The following is a 16,477-nucleotide window of genomic DNA, read 5'->3' on the forward strand; positions in this document are numbered from 1 at the left end:
CTGCATCCTGTTCATTTAGACGCCAATCTGTTATGATGAGTTTCTCAGGTATCAAAGAATCAAGGATGCAAGGATATTCTTAGACATTCTGTGGAGATTTCAAACCAAGTATTTATTGAATCACAAGCTTGTGGGTTCATCTAACAAACGGACATGGCTTTGCCCTTCGTCAGTTGAACTAACTAGACAAAGAAGACCCTCTATCTTATATAGCCTTTTGGTTCTCATTCCTTTCACATACATTTGACAAGTCTCCATGGGCACTCCCTGTCTTTGATGTTCATCACTTTTTACCCCAAGTCAGTATACTAAACATCACTCATGCTATCCTAAACATCACTAATCTACCTTGACATAATGGAATGTAGACTTCATGGCCCCAAACCACTCATCTCTTAACTCTTCCTCTGTCCTCACAACACTGTGGCATGACATCATTATACCATAAAAACATCATATCACAGGTATTCCTTAAAGAGGTAGGGTTTCAAGTGTCTCCGGAAGGTGGTCAGTGACTCCGCTGTCCTGGCGTCGTGGGGGAGCTTGTTCCACCATTGGGGTGCCAGAGCAGCGAATAGCTTTGACTGGGCTGAGCGGGAACTGTGCTTCCGTCGAGGTAGGGGGTCTAGCAGGCCAGAGGTGGATGAATGTAGTGCCCTCGTTTGGGTGTAGGGTCTGATCAGAGCCTGAAGGTCATGGCTGGTCATGGCTCACATCAACACCATTATCCCAGAAACCCTAGACCTACTCTAATTTGCATACCACCCCAAGAGATCCACAGATGTTGCAATCTCTATTGCACTCCACACTGCCCTTTCCCACCTGGACAAAAGGAACACCTACGTGAGAATGCTATTCATTGACTACAGCTCAGCGTTCAACACCATAATGCCCTCAAAGCTCATCACTAAGCTAAGGACCCTGGGACTAAACACCTCTCTCTACAACTGGATCCTGGACTTCCTGACGGGCCACCACCAGGTGGTAAGGTTAGGTAACAACTAGGGGTGTAACGATTCGTTTTAACAACGATTCGATTTGTATCACGATTCGTGGTTGTCGATACGATTCAAGGACGATATTGGTTCATTTAGAACGATACAATCCGAAACGATTCAGTGACTTGAAATCGATTCAGTAACCTTTTAGCCAAAAATTCAACCAGTGTGACTGAAATAAATACCTGGATATTGGACAGTGCAGGTGAAGTTTCCTAGATTCCTGTTTCTTGTAAGGACCGCAATGGTGGCTTGATAATTTCTCGCTCGTCGGCTTCTCCTCTGTCGTCCGCCATGCTATGTTTTGTTGTCTTGGCGCCTTTGCGCTGCTGCTGGCGCGATGACGTCACGGACAGGCAGACTGAATCGAGTAATGTTTAAAGCCTTTATCATTAAAAGTGCTAAGAAAAAACATCCATATAAACAGGGGTGCACATAACTTTTTCAGTGAGTTACTCAGGTGAGTACCAGCAGATGGTGTTTGGTACTCACCATATATGTAGCGTGGTCTTAATAAGTGCAGTCTTCTTCACTGTCCTCCTCAGTGCCGCCACCACTGTCCTCCTCAGTGCTGCCACCACTGTCCTCCTCAGTGCTGCCATCACTGTCCTCCTCAGTGCTGCCACCACTGTCCTCCTCAGTGCCACCACCACTGTCCTCCTCAGTGCTGCCATCACTGTCCTCCTCAGTGCTGCCACCACTGTCCTCCTCAGTGCCACCACCACTGTCCTCTGCTTCAGCTTCCTGCATGGTAGATGATGAAGATGCTGCAGATGCACCTCCCTGTCCTTGGTTGAGCCTCCGATTAGCTGTCTCCATCCACAGGTCAACAGCAGGCTTTGGGTCAAATGTCTCTGTGGTCTGCTTTGACAGGTGAATGTGCATCAGTGCTGAGAGACGAGCATGTGACAGACAAGATCTGTACTTGGTTTTTATAATGTTGAGATGTGAGAATCCCCTCTCACAAGCTGCACTGCTTAAAGGCAGTGTAAGAGACAGCTTAACCACCTTGTTGATGTTGGAATAAGCATCTGGGTACTTGTACTTACTATTTGGACCAAGTCATACACAGAAGAGGCTCCCAGGCGTTTTCCTGCCTGCTTTAAGCGCATCCATTCTGTCACAGTGGTATCTTTGTCAAGTTGCAAGGTGGCCTCATATTTCTTGAGAATGCTGCAAACTGTTGTGTTTCCAAAACTGTGGAGGTCTTGCATTTCCTGAGGCCATGTTGAAGGATCAAATACTAAGAAATGATCACATGACTTGAGGGAGTCATATCTGATTTCAAACTCTTCAATTAACCCCCTGAGTATTGTCTCTGTCAGCATCAGCATTGGAAACAGTGTGTGCCCTATGGCTTTCACCATCAAGCAGAAGTGTGAACTGTACAATGGCCACCATGAGTTCATCCTTACATTCTCCAATGGTCAGCTTTTCCTTCTGAAACCTAATGGATGTGGTGTTCAAAATGTTGCAAATGTCAAGCATGTTTGACAGAAAGCACTGAAAACGCTCTGTGCAAATATGCTGCAAGTCACTGTTATCACTCGTAACCAGTTGCATTTTAATGGCTGGCAATAGTCTTGATATTTTTAACAGTGTTTCATGCCTCCATGCAGACCATCTGATATTATGAAACTTACCCAGTTTCACAAAGGAGATCCCATTTTCTTCACATAGCTTATTCAGTGCAGCAGTTTTTTTTGCTCCACCTTTTTGTAAATAAAACTGCAGCAGCTTGACCACAGAGCGATTAAATGTCTCACAGTAAGGAACGTTGCGATCAGCTGATTTCGCGCAATTCTCCAGTGTGTGTGCGGTGCACAGAATGTGCACAAGGGAGTCTCCAACCGCAGCAAGTTGCCGGAGTTTTGGCACAACGCCGTTGTAGATACCCACGTTGACAGCAGCAGTCTGTGCACACAGCGACCAACTTTGTTGTCCAGTCATCCAAGCCTGTGTCCTGGAAAAGTCTCACAAGTCCGTCTGTTATGGCCTGTGCGGTTCGGTCAGCACCCAATTCAATCAGTCCAATAAAGTCCGAAGTAAACTCTCCGTTGCTGGACACAGACACACTGTAAACGATTTCCTGCTCAGTTTTTGTGATGTCCTCAGATCCATCAAAAAGCAGCCCACAAAAATTCAGCAGACTGCAACTTGGCTCGTAACTCCCCGCTGATGGTGTGAGCGATGCTCTGCATGATCCGTGTGCCCTCTTCACGTGAATGATATGCACCTCCGACATTTACTTCTAGCCGCTTCAGTAAAGGAACATCCTCAGAATAGGAAGACGTGGGACGTGCGTGTTTAGCTTTATGGAAGGCGAGGAGAAAAATATTAAACAGAGCTTGCCGCTGTTCTTCATTCAGCTTGTCTCGCCATCTGGCAAGTGGGCAACTGGACATTTATTATCGGCTAGCTTGTTTAGCAATGGCTTGCGCTACATTCGTGTGCTCCTTGCTCTTTTCATGTTTGTCAAATAAAGGATGGTTGAAATTCTTTGAGCCTTTATAAAATGCACCTGTTTTGTCTGCTAGATGTGGATTTGAGTGGCAAATCTTGCACCACATTTCAGTGCGCTCATCGTTAGCTTCAAGCCACTGCACATCTTGGAGCCACTTTTCCGAAAAAAGTATTTTCTTCGGCTCTGGCTCCAGTTGGCGTTTCTTTGTAGGTGGCGAAACGCCAAAGAAGCTGCTTAATGTCTGTTGCTTTTTGGACATCCCTGACAGTAGTTGACAAGCAACCTGTCATGTGTAAGGTTAGATGAGAAGATCGGTCAAGTACGCAAAGGCGCGTAGTAACACAAGTGGCATTACGCATTCCTGATTTTTGTCGCGCTTGCGTACCTGCGTACCAGTTATGTGCACCCCTGCATATGAAATCTGACGTGCTTAAATCCAATGGGTTATTTCCTAGCATCGATACAATCGATTTATTACATTTTAAAACGATGTTAGATCGATATATGTTGTCCAAAAGGCCAACTCGCCGAGCACAGATCGACGTAGTTGGATCATAGAAATATAAATCGATACATCGATGTAGTAGATGGATCGTTACACCCCTAGTAACAACACATCTGCCATGCTGATCCTCAACACGGGGGCCCCTCAGGGGTGCGTGCACAGTCCCCTCCTGTACTCCCTGTTCACCCATGTCTGCATGGCCAGGCATGACTCCAACACCATCATTAAGTTTGCAGATGACACAACAGCGGTAGGCCTGATCACCGACAACGATGAGACAGCCTATTGGGAGGAGGTCAGAGACCTGGCCGTATGGTCAAGACAAAGTGGTCAAGACAAAGGAGATGATTGTGGACTACAGGAAAAAGAAGAGGACAGAGCACGCCCCCATTCTCATCGACGGGGCTGTAGTGGAGCAGGTTGAGAGCTTCAAGTTCCTTAGTGTCCACATCACCAAGAAACGATCATGGTCCAAACACACCAAGACAGTCGTGAAGAGGGCACAACAAAGCCTATTCCCCCTCAGGAGACTGAATAGATTTGTTCTACAGCTGCACCATCGAGAGCATCCTGACTTGTTGCATCACTGCCTGATATGGCAACTGCTCGGCCTCCGACCGCAAGGCTCTACAGAGGGTAGTGCGTACGGCCCAGTACATCACTGGGGCCAAGCTTCCTGCCATCCAGGACCTTTATACCAGGCGATGTCAGAGGAAGGCCCTAAAAATTGTCAAAGACTTCAGCCACCCTAGTCATAGACTGCTCTCTCTGCTACCGCATGGAAAGCGGTATCGGAGTGCCAAGTCTAGGTCCAAAAGGCTTCTTAATAGCTTCTACCCCTAGCCATAAGACTCCTGAACAGCTTATCAAATGGCTACCTGAACTATTTGCATTGACCCCCTCTTTTACGCTGCTGCTACTCTCTGTTTATTATCTATGCATAGTCACTTTAATGTACATATTACCTCAATTACCTCGACTAACCTGTGCCAACACATTGACTCAGTACAGGTATCCCCTGTATTTAGCCTTGCTCCTGTTATTTTACTGCTGCTCTTTCATTATTTTATTTATTATTATTTTTTACTTAACACTTATTTTTTGTTAAAACTGCGTTGTTGGTTAAGGGCTTGTAAGTAAGCATTTCACTGTAATGTCTACACCTGTTGTATTCCGCGCATGTGACAAATACAATTTTATTTTATTTTATTTTGTTGATATCTAGGCATAGTGTAAATTGTATTGATTGATTCTGTAATTTCTTTCATATAGCCACCTTTAAATTGCCTATTGTCTTCAACTTTGAAGAGATGTATTAACCAACACATTTGAATACTGTATTGCATGTTTTATGTATTTTTCTTTCAATGCCAATAAACCATCATAAAATACGTTTTTTTCCCGTGACATCGCGTAAAAATGTTATAGGATGTGTATTCATTAGGGAGAAATAGGATTTGCCCGGGGCAAATGATACAACAGGACAAATAAATGTGCTCAGAAATTACGCACTCTGTCCGCAGTAAGGAACTCGTCACCATAGAAATCGAATCTAGATTATAATTCTATACGCGTCACAATGCCCAATAACATACATTCTAATTCCTAATTCTGTGTGTATCACTCAGAGGTTAAGTTATTCACAATCACAACCAACCTACAGTATATTTATAGCAAACGCGCATTCTTCATTCAAGTCAATCAATATTTTTTATTGTTCTCAGTAAGGTAAGTAGGTCTTCCCATAATGAGAATGACCGATATTGCACGCTTTCGACATTTGAGAAAAATAACGTTACTTGGATCATATCGAATCTATTAGATATACAACCAATTTATCGACAATCTAAGATGACTTGCTTCCTCATCATAATTAAGATCTCATTAATCTCATCTGCATTTTCATTGTTTATATTGCATGGTCTTGTTCTATGTAAGGTATAATGTATATTCTTCCCATTTAGATAACTTTTTCCAGCATGAATTAATAAAAGATAGATGTACTGCTGTAGACATATGGTGTTGGGTACTGTGCTCAGTAACCCTCGCTCTTTCTGCAGGGTTTTGGCCAACAACAATTAATAATCAATAAGGCCTCATCACTCTCCATGGAGGAGCAGTAAGTTTTTGCCATGAACCAATTCATATCACTCTCTGATTGCCACATTCTAACTGGTTTAGTCACTAATTGAAGACTCTATTGCAGAAAATGCTCAAGAGGCAATTCTGTATGCTGAAAGCCCAGGGAAGGCTCCCACTGGACCTACCTCTGAGACCAATGAAGGACTGGCTCCTGGCAGGGAAAAGAGTCTTCCTGGAGTAAGTGCAGTGTTCTCAGACTATTTTTAAATACGAAGTACGAAACTTTATACTTCATTTAGGTAACTTGAGTTTATCACATCAGTACACAAGGCCAAATAATAACCTGAATGTATCAAAATATATTAGATGATAGCAATAGTTTGATAGATAGTGTAGACAGACACAGTCTGATACATTTCCATATTCACATGAAGGCGTGAGGCAGAGACATGGAAGAGATGGAGGAAGGTCTCTGTAGCTGAATTGGTGAGGACTATGTAGAGCAAACAGTACACCCACTGTAAAGCACTTCAAATATCAGCAAGCTCATTTTTGTACCCAGAGAAAAACAATAGCTATCAGTTCAAATTCATAATTTTCCCCATCATTTCAATGATGGACCAGTGTCCAGTCTCACCTGGTACATCAACAGTCTTTTAATGACATATTATGTTGTTACATAGACTTGGGATGCAAAGAGGGGCCTGGAATTACAGGAAACAGAGACAGAGAGAGTTATCCTGCTCAGTGGCCAGAGAGTTCAGGATGAATTAAGGATACCAAATGTCATCGTGGAAACTGCTACCGACGGAGACATCCAGCTTCTGAAAGAGGAGCGTTTGAAGTTAATCCGAAAATTCTATGATATGATTGCAGAACTACCAAAGGTAAGGAACAAGAAGCCTGTTTCGTAAGTGTCTTTCCAAGTTGGGTGAATCAGAGTTGTCTCAAACTGGACAATATTACAAATGAGCTTCTATACATTTTGACTTTAGATGTCTGTGGTATGTTTTGTGAAAAAGGACAGATATTGTTTTGTTCTTACTCTTTCATTGCTCTGCATTGTCTATTTAGTCCTATTTCGGATCCACTGAGAGCCTTCCTGAGATGTGTGGCAGAGGTCCTGAGGTGTGTAGTAGAGTGCCTGAGGTGTGCAGCAGAGGTCCTGAGGTGAGAAGCGGAGGTCCTGAGGTGAGGTGCAGAGGTCCTGAGGTGTGCAGCATAAGTTCACAGGTGTGCAGCACAGGTCCTGAGGTGTGCAGTGGAGTGCCTGAGGTGTCAAATGCAGTGGGAGAGGTGTCAAGTGACACAAAGAAGACAGAGGCTACTGGAGCCCTTCGGAACACTGGAAATGGCCTGAGAAAGGTGGTGCAGCTATCCAATGAGAGCCGTCCTGAGGTGTGCAGCAGTCCTGAGGTGTGCATCAGAGTGACTGAGGTGTTCAGTGGAGGTCCCGAGGTATGCAGTGGAGTGCCTGACATGTGCAGTGGAGTGCCTGAAGTGTTCAATGGAGGTCCTGAGGTGTGCAGGGGAAGTCCTGAGGTGTTCAGTGAGGTGCCTGAGGCACCAAACGCAGTGGAAGAGGTGTCCAGTGACAAAAAGAAGACAGCGGCTGCTGAAAACCTTCTGGACACTGAAAATGTCCTTAGCAATGTTGTGAACCCCAAAGGGTGGCTGAAGGAGGGCTGGGAAGATCAGCTGCACCAAGACTTCACTAATATGATTGCAAAACTCCCAAAGGTAATGAACAAGAAGCCTGTTTTGTAAATGAAAGGTCTAGCATCTTTGAAAGTTGGGTGTATCAGGGTTGTCTCAATCTGGACAATATTATAAATTAGCTACTATAATCTTAGACTTTGGATGTCTGTGGTATGTTTTTTGAAAAACGACAGATGTGTTGTTCTTGCTCTTTCATTACGCTGCATTGTCTGTTTAGTCCTATTTCGGATCCACCGAGAGCCTTCCTGAGGTGTGCAGCAGAGGTCCTGAGGCCTCAAATGCAGTGGAAGAGGTGTGCAGTGACACAAAGAAGACAGAGTCTACTGGAAACCATCTGAAAACGGGAAATGGCCTAAGCAAGGTGGTGCAGCTATCCACTGAGAACCGTCCTGAGGTGTGCAGCAGACCTGAGGTGTGCATCGGAGTGCCTGAGGTGTTCAGTGGAGGTCCCGAGGTATGCAGTGGAGTGCCTGACATGTGCAGTGGAGTGCCTGAAGTGTTCAATGGAGGTCCTGAGGTGTGCAGGGGAAGTCCTGAGGTGTTCAGTGAGGTGCCTGAGGCACCAAACGCAGTGGAAGAGGTGTCCAGTGACAAAAAGAAGACAGCGGCTGCTGAAAACCTTCTGAACACTGGAAATGGCCTCAGCAAGGTGATGCAGCTATCTACTGAGAGCTGTCCTGAGGTGAGCAGCGGAGTGACCGAGGCGTTGAACTCAGTGGCAAAGGTGTCCAGCGAAACAAAGAAGCGGAAGAAAAATGGCGTTCTGCGATTCTTCCGACGTGTGTTGAAGTTCTTCACATGCACCATCAGCCTCCCCAAAGAGGAGTGACTCAAGCACAAACACACACACACACAACTCTGGGCCACACTCTGCATCTGAATTTCTCCACCATCTCCACCTTTCCTTTGAACTGCCTAGTTTTAATAATAAAAATAAAGGGGATCTGAACCCCAACAAAAAAACTGGTTTCATTAGTGTTTTTCATATAACTTGAAATTCATAATGCTTGAAATAACATTTTTATTAATTAATTATCCAGACTATTAAGCTGTTTGAGAAGTACTTATTAATCACAGTATTACTGCATTACACACTAGTAAATATGTACGAAATCATTTGAGACACTTTGCATATTAATGTAAGTTTGTGGTTGAATGGCTCTACTGTGGGATATGTTCCTGATCAAAACAAAATCAAACTTTATTTTCAGAGCACATTTCTTACAGATTATGCATTTCAAAGTGCTTAGCAAATAAAATAAAAGGTTAGAAAGACACAAATAGGTTTTATAAATGAGACAAATTAAAATAGTAAAACAATAACAGTGGACATGAGAGACTAATGCATTAAAATAAATGAAAATAAATAAGATATATACAATAGATAGTATGACTAAGCAGAAGCATGGCTAAAAAGGTATGTCTTGAGCTCTTCAAACTGTCTACAGTTTCTGAGGCCCTCAGATCCTCCGGCAGGCTGTTCCAAAGGCCAGGACCATAGTGGCTGAAGGCAGCCTCACCAAACATTTTGGTTCTCACCTTTGGAACAACTAAAAGAGGATCTGAGTGACCGACCGGGCACATACAGTATCTTAAAAGCATGTCAGACATGTATTCAGGTGCAGGGCCACGTAGTACTTTAAAAATCCCATACAGCTATTTTAAAATAAATTATAAAACTACAGGCAACATTTACATTTACATCTACGTCATTTAGCAGACACTCTTATCCAGAGCGATTTACAAATTGGTGCATTCAACTTGGGATAGCAAGTGGGACAACCACTTTTTATTTTTATTTTTATGGGGTGGGTGGGGGGGGGGGGGTAGAAGGATTACTTTTATACTATTCCAGGCTGTTATGTTGAGTTTCTCAGGTATCAAAGAAACAAGGATGCAAGGATATTCTTAGACATTCTGTGGAGATTTCATACCAAGTATTTATAGAATCACGAGCTTGTGGGTTCATCTAACAAACGGACATGGCTTTGCCCTTCGTCAGTTGAACTAACTAGACAAAGAAGACCCTATATCTTATATAGCCTTTTGGTTCTCATTCCTTTCACATACATTTGGCAAGTCTCCATGGGCACTCCCTGTCTTTGATGTTCATCACTTTTTACCCCAAGTCAGTATACTAAACATCACTCATGCTATCCTAAACATCACTAATCTACCTTGACATAATGGAATGAAGACTTTATGGCCCCAAACCTCTCATTTCTTAACTCTTCCTCTGTCCTCACAACACTATGGCATGACATCATTATACCATAAAGGTCATACATATTACCACGAGGTCATACATATTGTAGATACTATTGTTTTCGTTGATAATAACCCCAATATCAAACCATCCTGTGGCCTCCACCTGCCAGTAGAAACGTCCAGTAGATAAACCCTTGGTACAATGCACAGACAGGGATCTTGTACAAATTGATGGATCAATCCATTTATTTGATTCTTCCCCTCTGGTAGCTTCGTTTCCTATGCTAACACCGTCCCCACTGTTAGCATTGTTAGCTTCGTTTCCTATGCTAGCACCATCCCCACTGTTAGCATTGTTAGCTTCGTTTCCTATGCTAGCACTACTTTGACTGTTAGCATTGTCCTCTCTCCACAACACTGTCCTCCTATCCTCAGACAGCCTCAGGTCAATGTGTGCAGAATCTGGGTCCAGGGTGAGCTCACTGGAATCTGTAGAAAACACACATGCACAATGAGGAGCCAGGGAAATAAGAAAGTTAAATGTTTTTCTGTTTAGCTGACGGTACTTTCTCATTGTTTTAAAGGAAATGTCAAACTGAAGAAACCCTGTATATCATATTACACATCAGTCAGACTCACATTTCCTCAGGCCTGGTTTGATCCTGCACTCTCCACACAAGTCCACACTGTATTGTTTTAATAGAAATAGTTCATGTCAAGAAATAATCATAATATGCAGAGGAATATTAAAGGAATATTAAAGTAACTAAATAGTGTACACATAACATATTACACTAACTTGAGTTTATCCAGTCTACAGTGTGGATCCTCCAGTCTAGCAGAGAGCAGCTTCACTCCAGAGTCTCCTGGGTGATTGTAGCTCAGGTCCAGTTCTCTCAGGTGGGAGGGGTTTGACCTCAGAGCTGAATCCAGAGAAGCACAGCCTTCCTCTGTGACCAGACAACCAGACAGCCTGCAGAGAACAGTTGGAATGAGTTAGGGTGCCATACTCAATTCAAAAGGGTTTGCTTACATCAATATGTGAGCCTCTCACCCCAAAACCTGCAAGGCACAGCGAGGGTCCCCCAGTGCAGCAGAGAGTCGCTCCACTCCTGAATCCCCCAAGTCGTTGTCTCTCAGGTCCAGCTCTATCAGGGTTGAGTTTGAACACAGGACAGAGGACTCACAGGATAACTCTGATAGATTACACTGCCTCAGTCTAAGAGATGAATGAGAGAGATAGCAGGAGAAACAGAGAGAGAGAGAGAGAGAGAGAGATTGAAATTTGAATTTGGTTTTATCCAAATACCTGTGCACAGAAATATAGAATGTTAAATAAAACTGTATGTATGTATACCACACTTTACTTTTTATTTTTTTATATTTTTTACAGCATCATCATTTCTCACCCTTGTTTCTGTATCTGACAGTGTGGATCCTCCAGTCCAGCAGAGAGCAGCTTCAGTCCCATGTCGCCCAGGGTGTTGCAGCTCAGATGCAGTTCCTCCAACTGGGAGGCTGCTAGAGCAGGGGACAAACTTCCACAGGAAGTGACCTCACAACGGACAAGTCTGGCGTGAGAGAATATGGAATTAAAAGGGGCTGTATGGATTGACACGATTCGAAACACTTGTTGTCGTAAATATCGCACCTCAGTATCTTCAGTTCACAGTGTGGACTCATAAGCCCAGTGGAGATCCCCTCCACCCCGGTGTCTGTCAGTTTGTTGTCGCTGAGGTCCAGCTCTCTCAGATGGCTGTTCTCTGACGCCAGAGCTGAAGCCACAATTTCACCGCAGCTCTCGTCGAGCCAACACCCAGGAAACCTATGGATTACAACAAAGTGGATCATCCTTCTACACTTTGTGGACTTACATGCTTTAGTCTCTCTTACGGAGTGTAATCGTAGTAAACAAGTTTACAGAAGAGTCTTTTAAATTGACTTCAAACAGCTAAACACTTGGCTGACTTCCCCTGTTCCGTCCCCTAACATCCCTTAGGTGCCGTTGTTGCATTGCTAGTTGCCAGCAGAAGAAGAAGCTGTAGATCCATCCATTCATGTCACAAACGGCTTCCGTTTCTATTTTTCTTCCACTTTACTAAGAAGCTTTTTCTTGGTTTGCTCTTTTTTTTGTTTTGTTTACTAATAATTGCTCACCTTAGTGTGTGCAGCTGACTGTAAGATTGATTCAGTGCAGCAGTTAGCACCTCCAGCTCAGTTGTTGAAAACCCTTGGATATGACTGATGTCTAGTGACTCTAGTCTGTTGTTGGGACTTGCCAGCGCGTCTATGAAGGGCTTCTGGTTCTCCAGCTGGCTGTAGATTATGCTGAGTTCTCTCAGGTGTGAGCCAGGCATTTGGATAGCTGATGCCAAAATTTCAGCGCAGTCGTCTGTGAAATAGCAGGCCACTAGCCTTAAGAGGGGAAAACAAAGGGCTTATAAAGGACATAAAAAAAAGTGTAAATTATACTAATAGTCGTAAGTGACTACGGGAATCTACCAATCTTAGGAAAGTAAATGGAGGCAGGTAGCTTAGTGGGTAAGAGCGTTGTGCCAGTAACCGAAAGGTCGCTGGTTCTATTCCCCGAGCCGACTAGGTAAAAAATCTATCTGTACCCTTAAGCAAGGCACTTAACCCTAATTGCTCCTGTAAGTCACTCTGGATAAGAGCGTCTGCTAAATGACGTAAATGTAAATTCACTATCATCTGAACTTACATAGCCTTCCTGCAGTATCTAACTATTGGGAGGAGTCTGCTACGGCCCTGACTTGACGTGTTGTATTTTCTCGTGTCAAATTCATCCAGCACCTCCTCTGACATCAACAGCATGTACGCCAGCGCCGAGCACTGAGCAGGTGTCAGCTCAATCTTGGAGAGACTTTGGGAGGTCAGGAACTTTAGAATTTCATTCACCAGGGAGTTGTCCTTCAGCTCAATCAAACAGTAGAGGAGATTGATACACCTCTCTGAGGAAACAAACCATTCAGTCGATAACTTGACCTTGATGTATTGGATGGTATTCTGGATACTCTCTTTGTCTCCCTCTGTCTGGAGCTGTAGGCATTTCAAGAGGATCTGATTGGACTCCAGTGAGATGCCCAGAAGGAAGCGGAGGAAGAGGTCCAGGTGGCCGTTCTTGTTGTGGAACGCTTTATCCACTGCACACCTGTGTAAGTCATGCAATGTATCCAGCTTTCCGAAATATAGTGAAACCCATGGTGAAATACATGGCAAACCATTGGCATGACAATGGGAAACATAGAGTGCTGCGAAGAACTCCTGAATGCTGAGATGCACAAAGCTATACAACTTCACTCTAAACATTGGGTCCTCCTCTCTGAAGATCTCTGTGCACATCCCTGAGCCCAAAAAGGCTTCATTGATATCAATATCACACTCTCTCAAATCTTCTTCAGAAAACACCAGATTGCTCTTTAACAGGTTATGGGAGGCTAGTTTTCCAAGTTTCAAAATGATCTATACGTCAGACTCTGACAGTTTCCGAAGGTCTGTTTCATTTTTCCCATGCTTCTTGTTCTCCAGGTTTGTCAGAGTGAGTAGGAAACAAATGTACATCTCAGTCAGAGTTTTAGGGACTTCTTCAGAACAGGATCCTCTCAACATGTTCCCAAGAACCATGGCAGTAATCCAACAGAAGACCGGAATGTGGCACATGATGAAGAGACTCCTCGATGTCTTTATGTGTGAGATGATTTTGCTGGACAGGTTCTCATCATCACTGAATCTCTTCTTGAAGTATTCTTCTTTCAGTGGGTCGTTGAATCCCCGAACTTCTGTTACACGGTCAAAACAGTCGGAGGGTATCTTATCAACTGCTGCTGGTCGGGAGGTTATCCAGAGGAGAGCAGAAGGAAGCAGATTCCCCTTGATGAGGTTTGTCAGCAGCACGTCCACTGATGTTGTCTTGGTTACATTAGACAACCTCTTGTTGTTATGGAAATCCAGTGGAAGTTGGCTTTCATCCAGACCATCCAAGATGAACACGACTTTGCAGTCGACCACCTTCTTTGTGTCTTCCATATCTGAAAGTTCAGGGTGGAAGTCACTCAGCAGCTCCAACAGACTGTACTGGTCGTCTTTGTTTCGATTCAAATCCCTGAATGGAAGGGTGAAGACGAAATCTACATCCTGATTGGCTCGTCCTTCTGCCCAGTCAAGGATGAACTTCTGCACCGAGACTGATTTTCCGATGCCAGCGATACCCTTCGTCAGCAGAGTTCTGACGGATGCCTCTTGTTGGAATATGGATTTGAAGACGTCATTGCAGTTGATTGCATGGTCTTGAAATGCTTTGGTCCGAGCCGTATCGTCCATCTTCAAAACCTCGTGCTCTCTGTTCTCCCCTTCACTCTCTGTGATGTAGAGCTCTGGGTAGATCTTGTTGAGCAACGTTGGATCTCCACGTTTTGCAATGCCCTCAAAGATGTTCCCAGACTTCTTCCTCATGTTGGACTTGAGGTTGTTTTTCACTCCTCTCAGGCCTACTTCTAATCAGGAGAACAGGAGAGATATTGAGTAGTTTGTTAGTCCCAGTTTGCCGTTCTAGTGTCTGTAATATGTCACTTTTCACACAAAGTTAGTTTTCTATAGTTCTAATCAGAGTTTGATTATTTGTTACATTGTATTTTTTTTCCATTTGGTCTGGTTGTGTTCACATTGCCAAATGTCAAAGGAATGAAATTGCCTAAACGAAACCATGTGTTCTTCATGCAGGTTGACTCATCATGGGTTGTTTGGTACAGTACTTAACCTACACCCAATGTAGACGGTGCTAAATAGCCTAATAATGAGAAGATTTGCAAGGTCAATTCATGATGTTTGCATATTCACTTTAAATAGGATCAAGTTTACGTCACTGCTGTGTTTTAAATGGCGCAAAACGCAGACGAAAATTCAACTATAATGGGGATTCACATTCTGTCTTATTTTAGTAGAGCTGTATCTGTTCATCTCAAATAAGTACAGAGGTTTGGTTCACTGAAAATCATTTTTGAGAATGTGCACATTTCTGTGTGACTCACCAATAGCTGGATGACTTGTCTCTGGAGAGAGACAGGAAACAGTCAAGCTCTTAATAAAAAAAAAAAAGAAATACCCTCTATTATCTTCGTAAATATCTTTATGATCTTCGGTCGTAAAATAATAAACGGAGAAATAAAGTTTCTCACCAGCGCCATGTGAACTCATAGTGATATTAATGTTAACTGGATCCCTCACCATTGCAGCCAACAAGCTGGAGTGCAGCGACATTAGAACATGAAGAGTTGGGTTGACAACATTAACGGAGGCTCATATAATTGAAAAGAGACTTAATCTAAAGACACTCACCACACTCAGCCTAAGTTTTGTTGTCTGATGAAAGTGTTCTTTGTCTCTGATTAAATGTTCACTTCCCTCATGACCTCATTTGTAGGCAGGTTTTAATGTCTATGCTTTCTTGCAACACCTGCCAATGCCAACTCATAAATTGTAGTGTCGCAATATCAAAGGTCAAATGCGATAATATAGCCTTGGCACCCCCTTTTAAGGTTAATAATTAATTTGGAGTTACTGAAGGCTTAGCAACACCAGTCAATATACAAGCCATAGACTGTTCACTCTGCTACCGTCCGGCAAACTGTAGCGGAGCATCGGCTCTATGAGCCTGTCCGACAGCTTCTACCCCCAAGCCAGAAGACTGCTAAATAGCCAGAAGACTGCTAAATAGTTAATTAAATGGTTACCCACTGACCCTATCTTGCATTGACTCTATGCACACTCACTATATATACACACTACATACACTCTCATTAGACTATATATACACACTATATACACACTCACTAGACTATATATACACACACTTGACTATATATACATACTATATATACACACTATATACACACTATATACACACTCACTAGACTATATATACACACTATATACAGTGGGGGCAAAAAGTATTTAGTCAGCCACCAATTGTGCAAGTTCTCCCACTTAAAAAGATGAGAGAGGCCTGTAATTTTCATCATAGGTACACGTCAACTATGACAGACAAATTGAGAATTTTTTTCTCCAGAAAATCACATTGTAGGATTTTTTATGAATTTTTTTGCAAATTATGGTGGAAAATAAGTATTTGGTCAATAACAAACGTTTCTCAATACAGTGGGGAAAAAAAGTATTTAGTCAGCCACCAATTGTGCAAGTTCTCCCACTTAAAAAGATGAGAGAGGCCTGTAATTTTCATCATAGGTACACGTCAACTATGACAGACAAAATGAGGAAAAAAAATCCAGAAACTCACATTGTAGGATTTTTTATGAATTTATTGGCATATGATGGTGGAAAATAAGTATTTGGTCAATAACAAAAGTTTCTCAATACTTTGTTATATACCCTTTGTTGGCAATGACACAGGTCAAACGTTTTCTGTAAGTCTTCACAAGGTTTTCACACACTGTTGCTGGTATTTTGTCCCATTCCTCCATGCAGATC

The 16,477-nt window shown here is 43.1% G+C and overlaps 1 protein-coding gene across 1 annotated transcript; it reads right to left on the bottom strand.

Annotated features, from left to right (window-relative positions):
• Positions 1-8,946: 8,946 nt before the first annotated feature.
• On the bottom strand, positions 8,947-13,197 carry LOC311115775 (ribonuclease inhibitor-like). Its single transcript, XM_084190915.1, has 7 exons — positions 12,134-13,197; positions 11,628-11,801; positions 11,386-11,547; positions 11,031-11,195; positions 10,776-10,949; positions 10,616-10,662; positions 8,947-10,465 (listed from the first exon to the last, which is right to left on the bottom strand). Exons 1-7 carry the CDS (start codon positions 12,331-12,333, stop codon positions 10,035-10,037), a joined length of 1,353 nt encoding a protein of 450 aa, XP_084047041.1. The 5' UTR covers positions 12,334-13,197; the 3' UTR covers positions 8,947-10,034.
• Between the last annotated feature and the right edge of the window lie 3,280 nt (positions 13,198-16,477).

This window comes from Coregonus lavaretus (genome assembly GCF_964263955.1).
Source record: "Coregonus lavaretus genome assembly, contig: HAP1_SCAFFOLD_351, whole genome shotgun sequence".
Taxonomy (NCBI): domain Eukaryota; kingdom Metazoa; phylum Chordata; class Actinopteri; order Salmoniformes; family Salmonidae; genus Coregonus; species Coregonus lavaretus.

Coding starts and splice junctions, on each gene's coding strand:
- LOC311115775 (XM_084190915.1), bottom strand. CDS start 12,333: ATGCCTGGCTCACACCTGAGAGAACTCAGCATAATCTACAGCCAGCTG. Junction 11,196..11,385: donor TGTCAGATACAGAAACAAGG/GTGAGAAATGAT, acceptor TTCATCTCTTAG/ACTGAGGCAGTGTAATCTAT. Junction 10,950..11,030: donor TGTGCCTTGCAGGTTTTGGG/GTGAGAGGCTCA, acceptor TGTTCTCTGCAG/GCTGTCTGGTTGTCTGGTCA.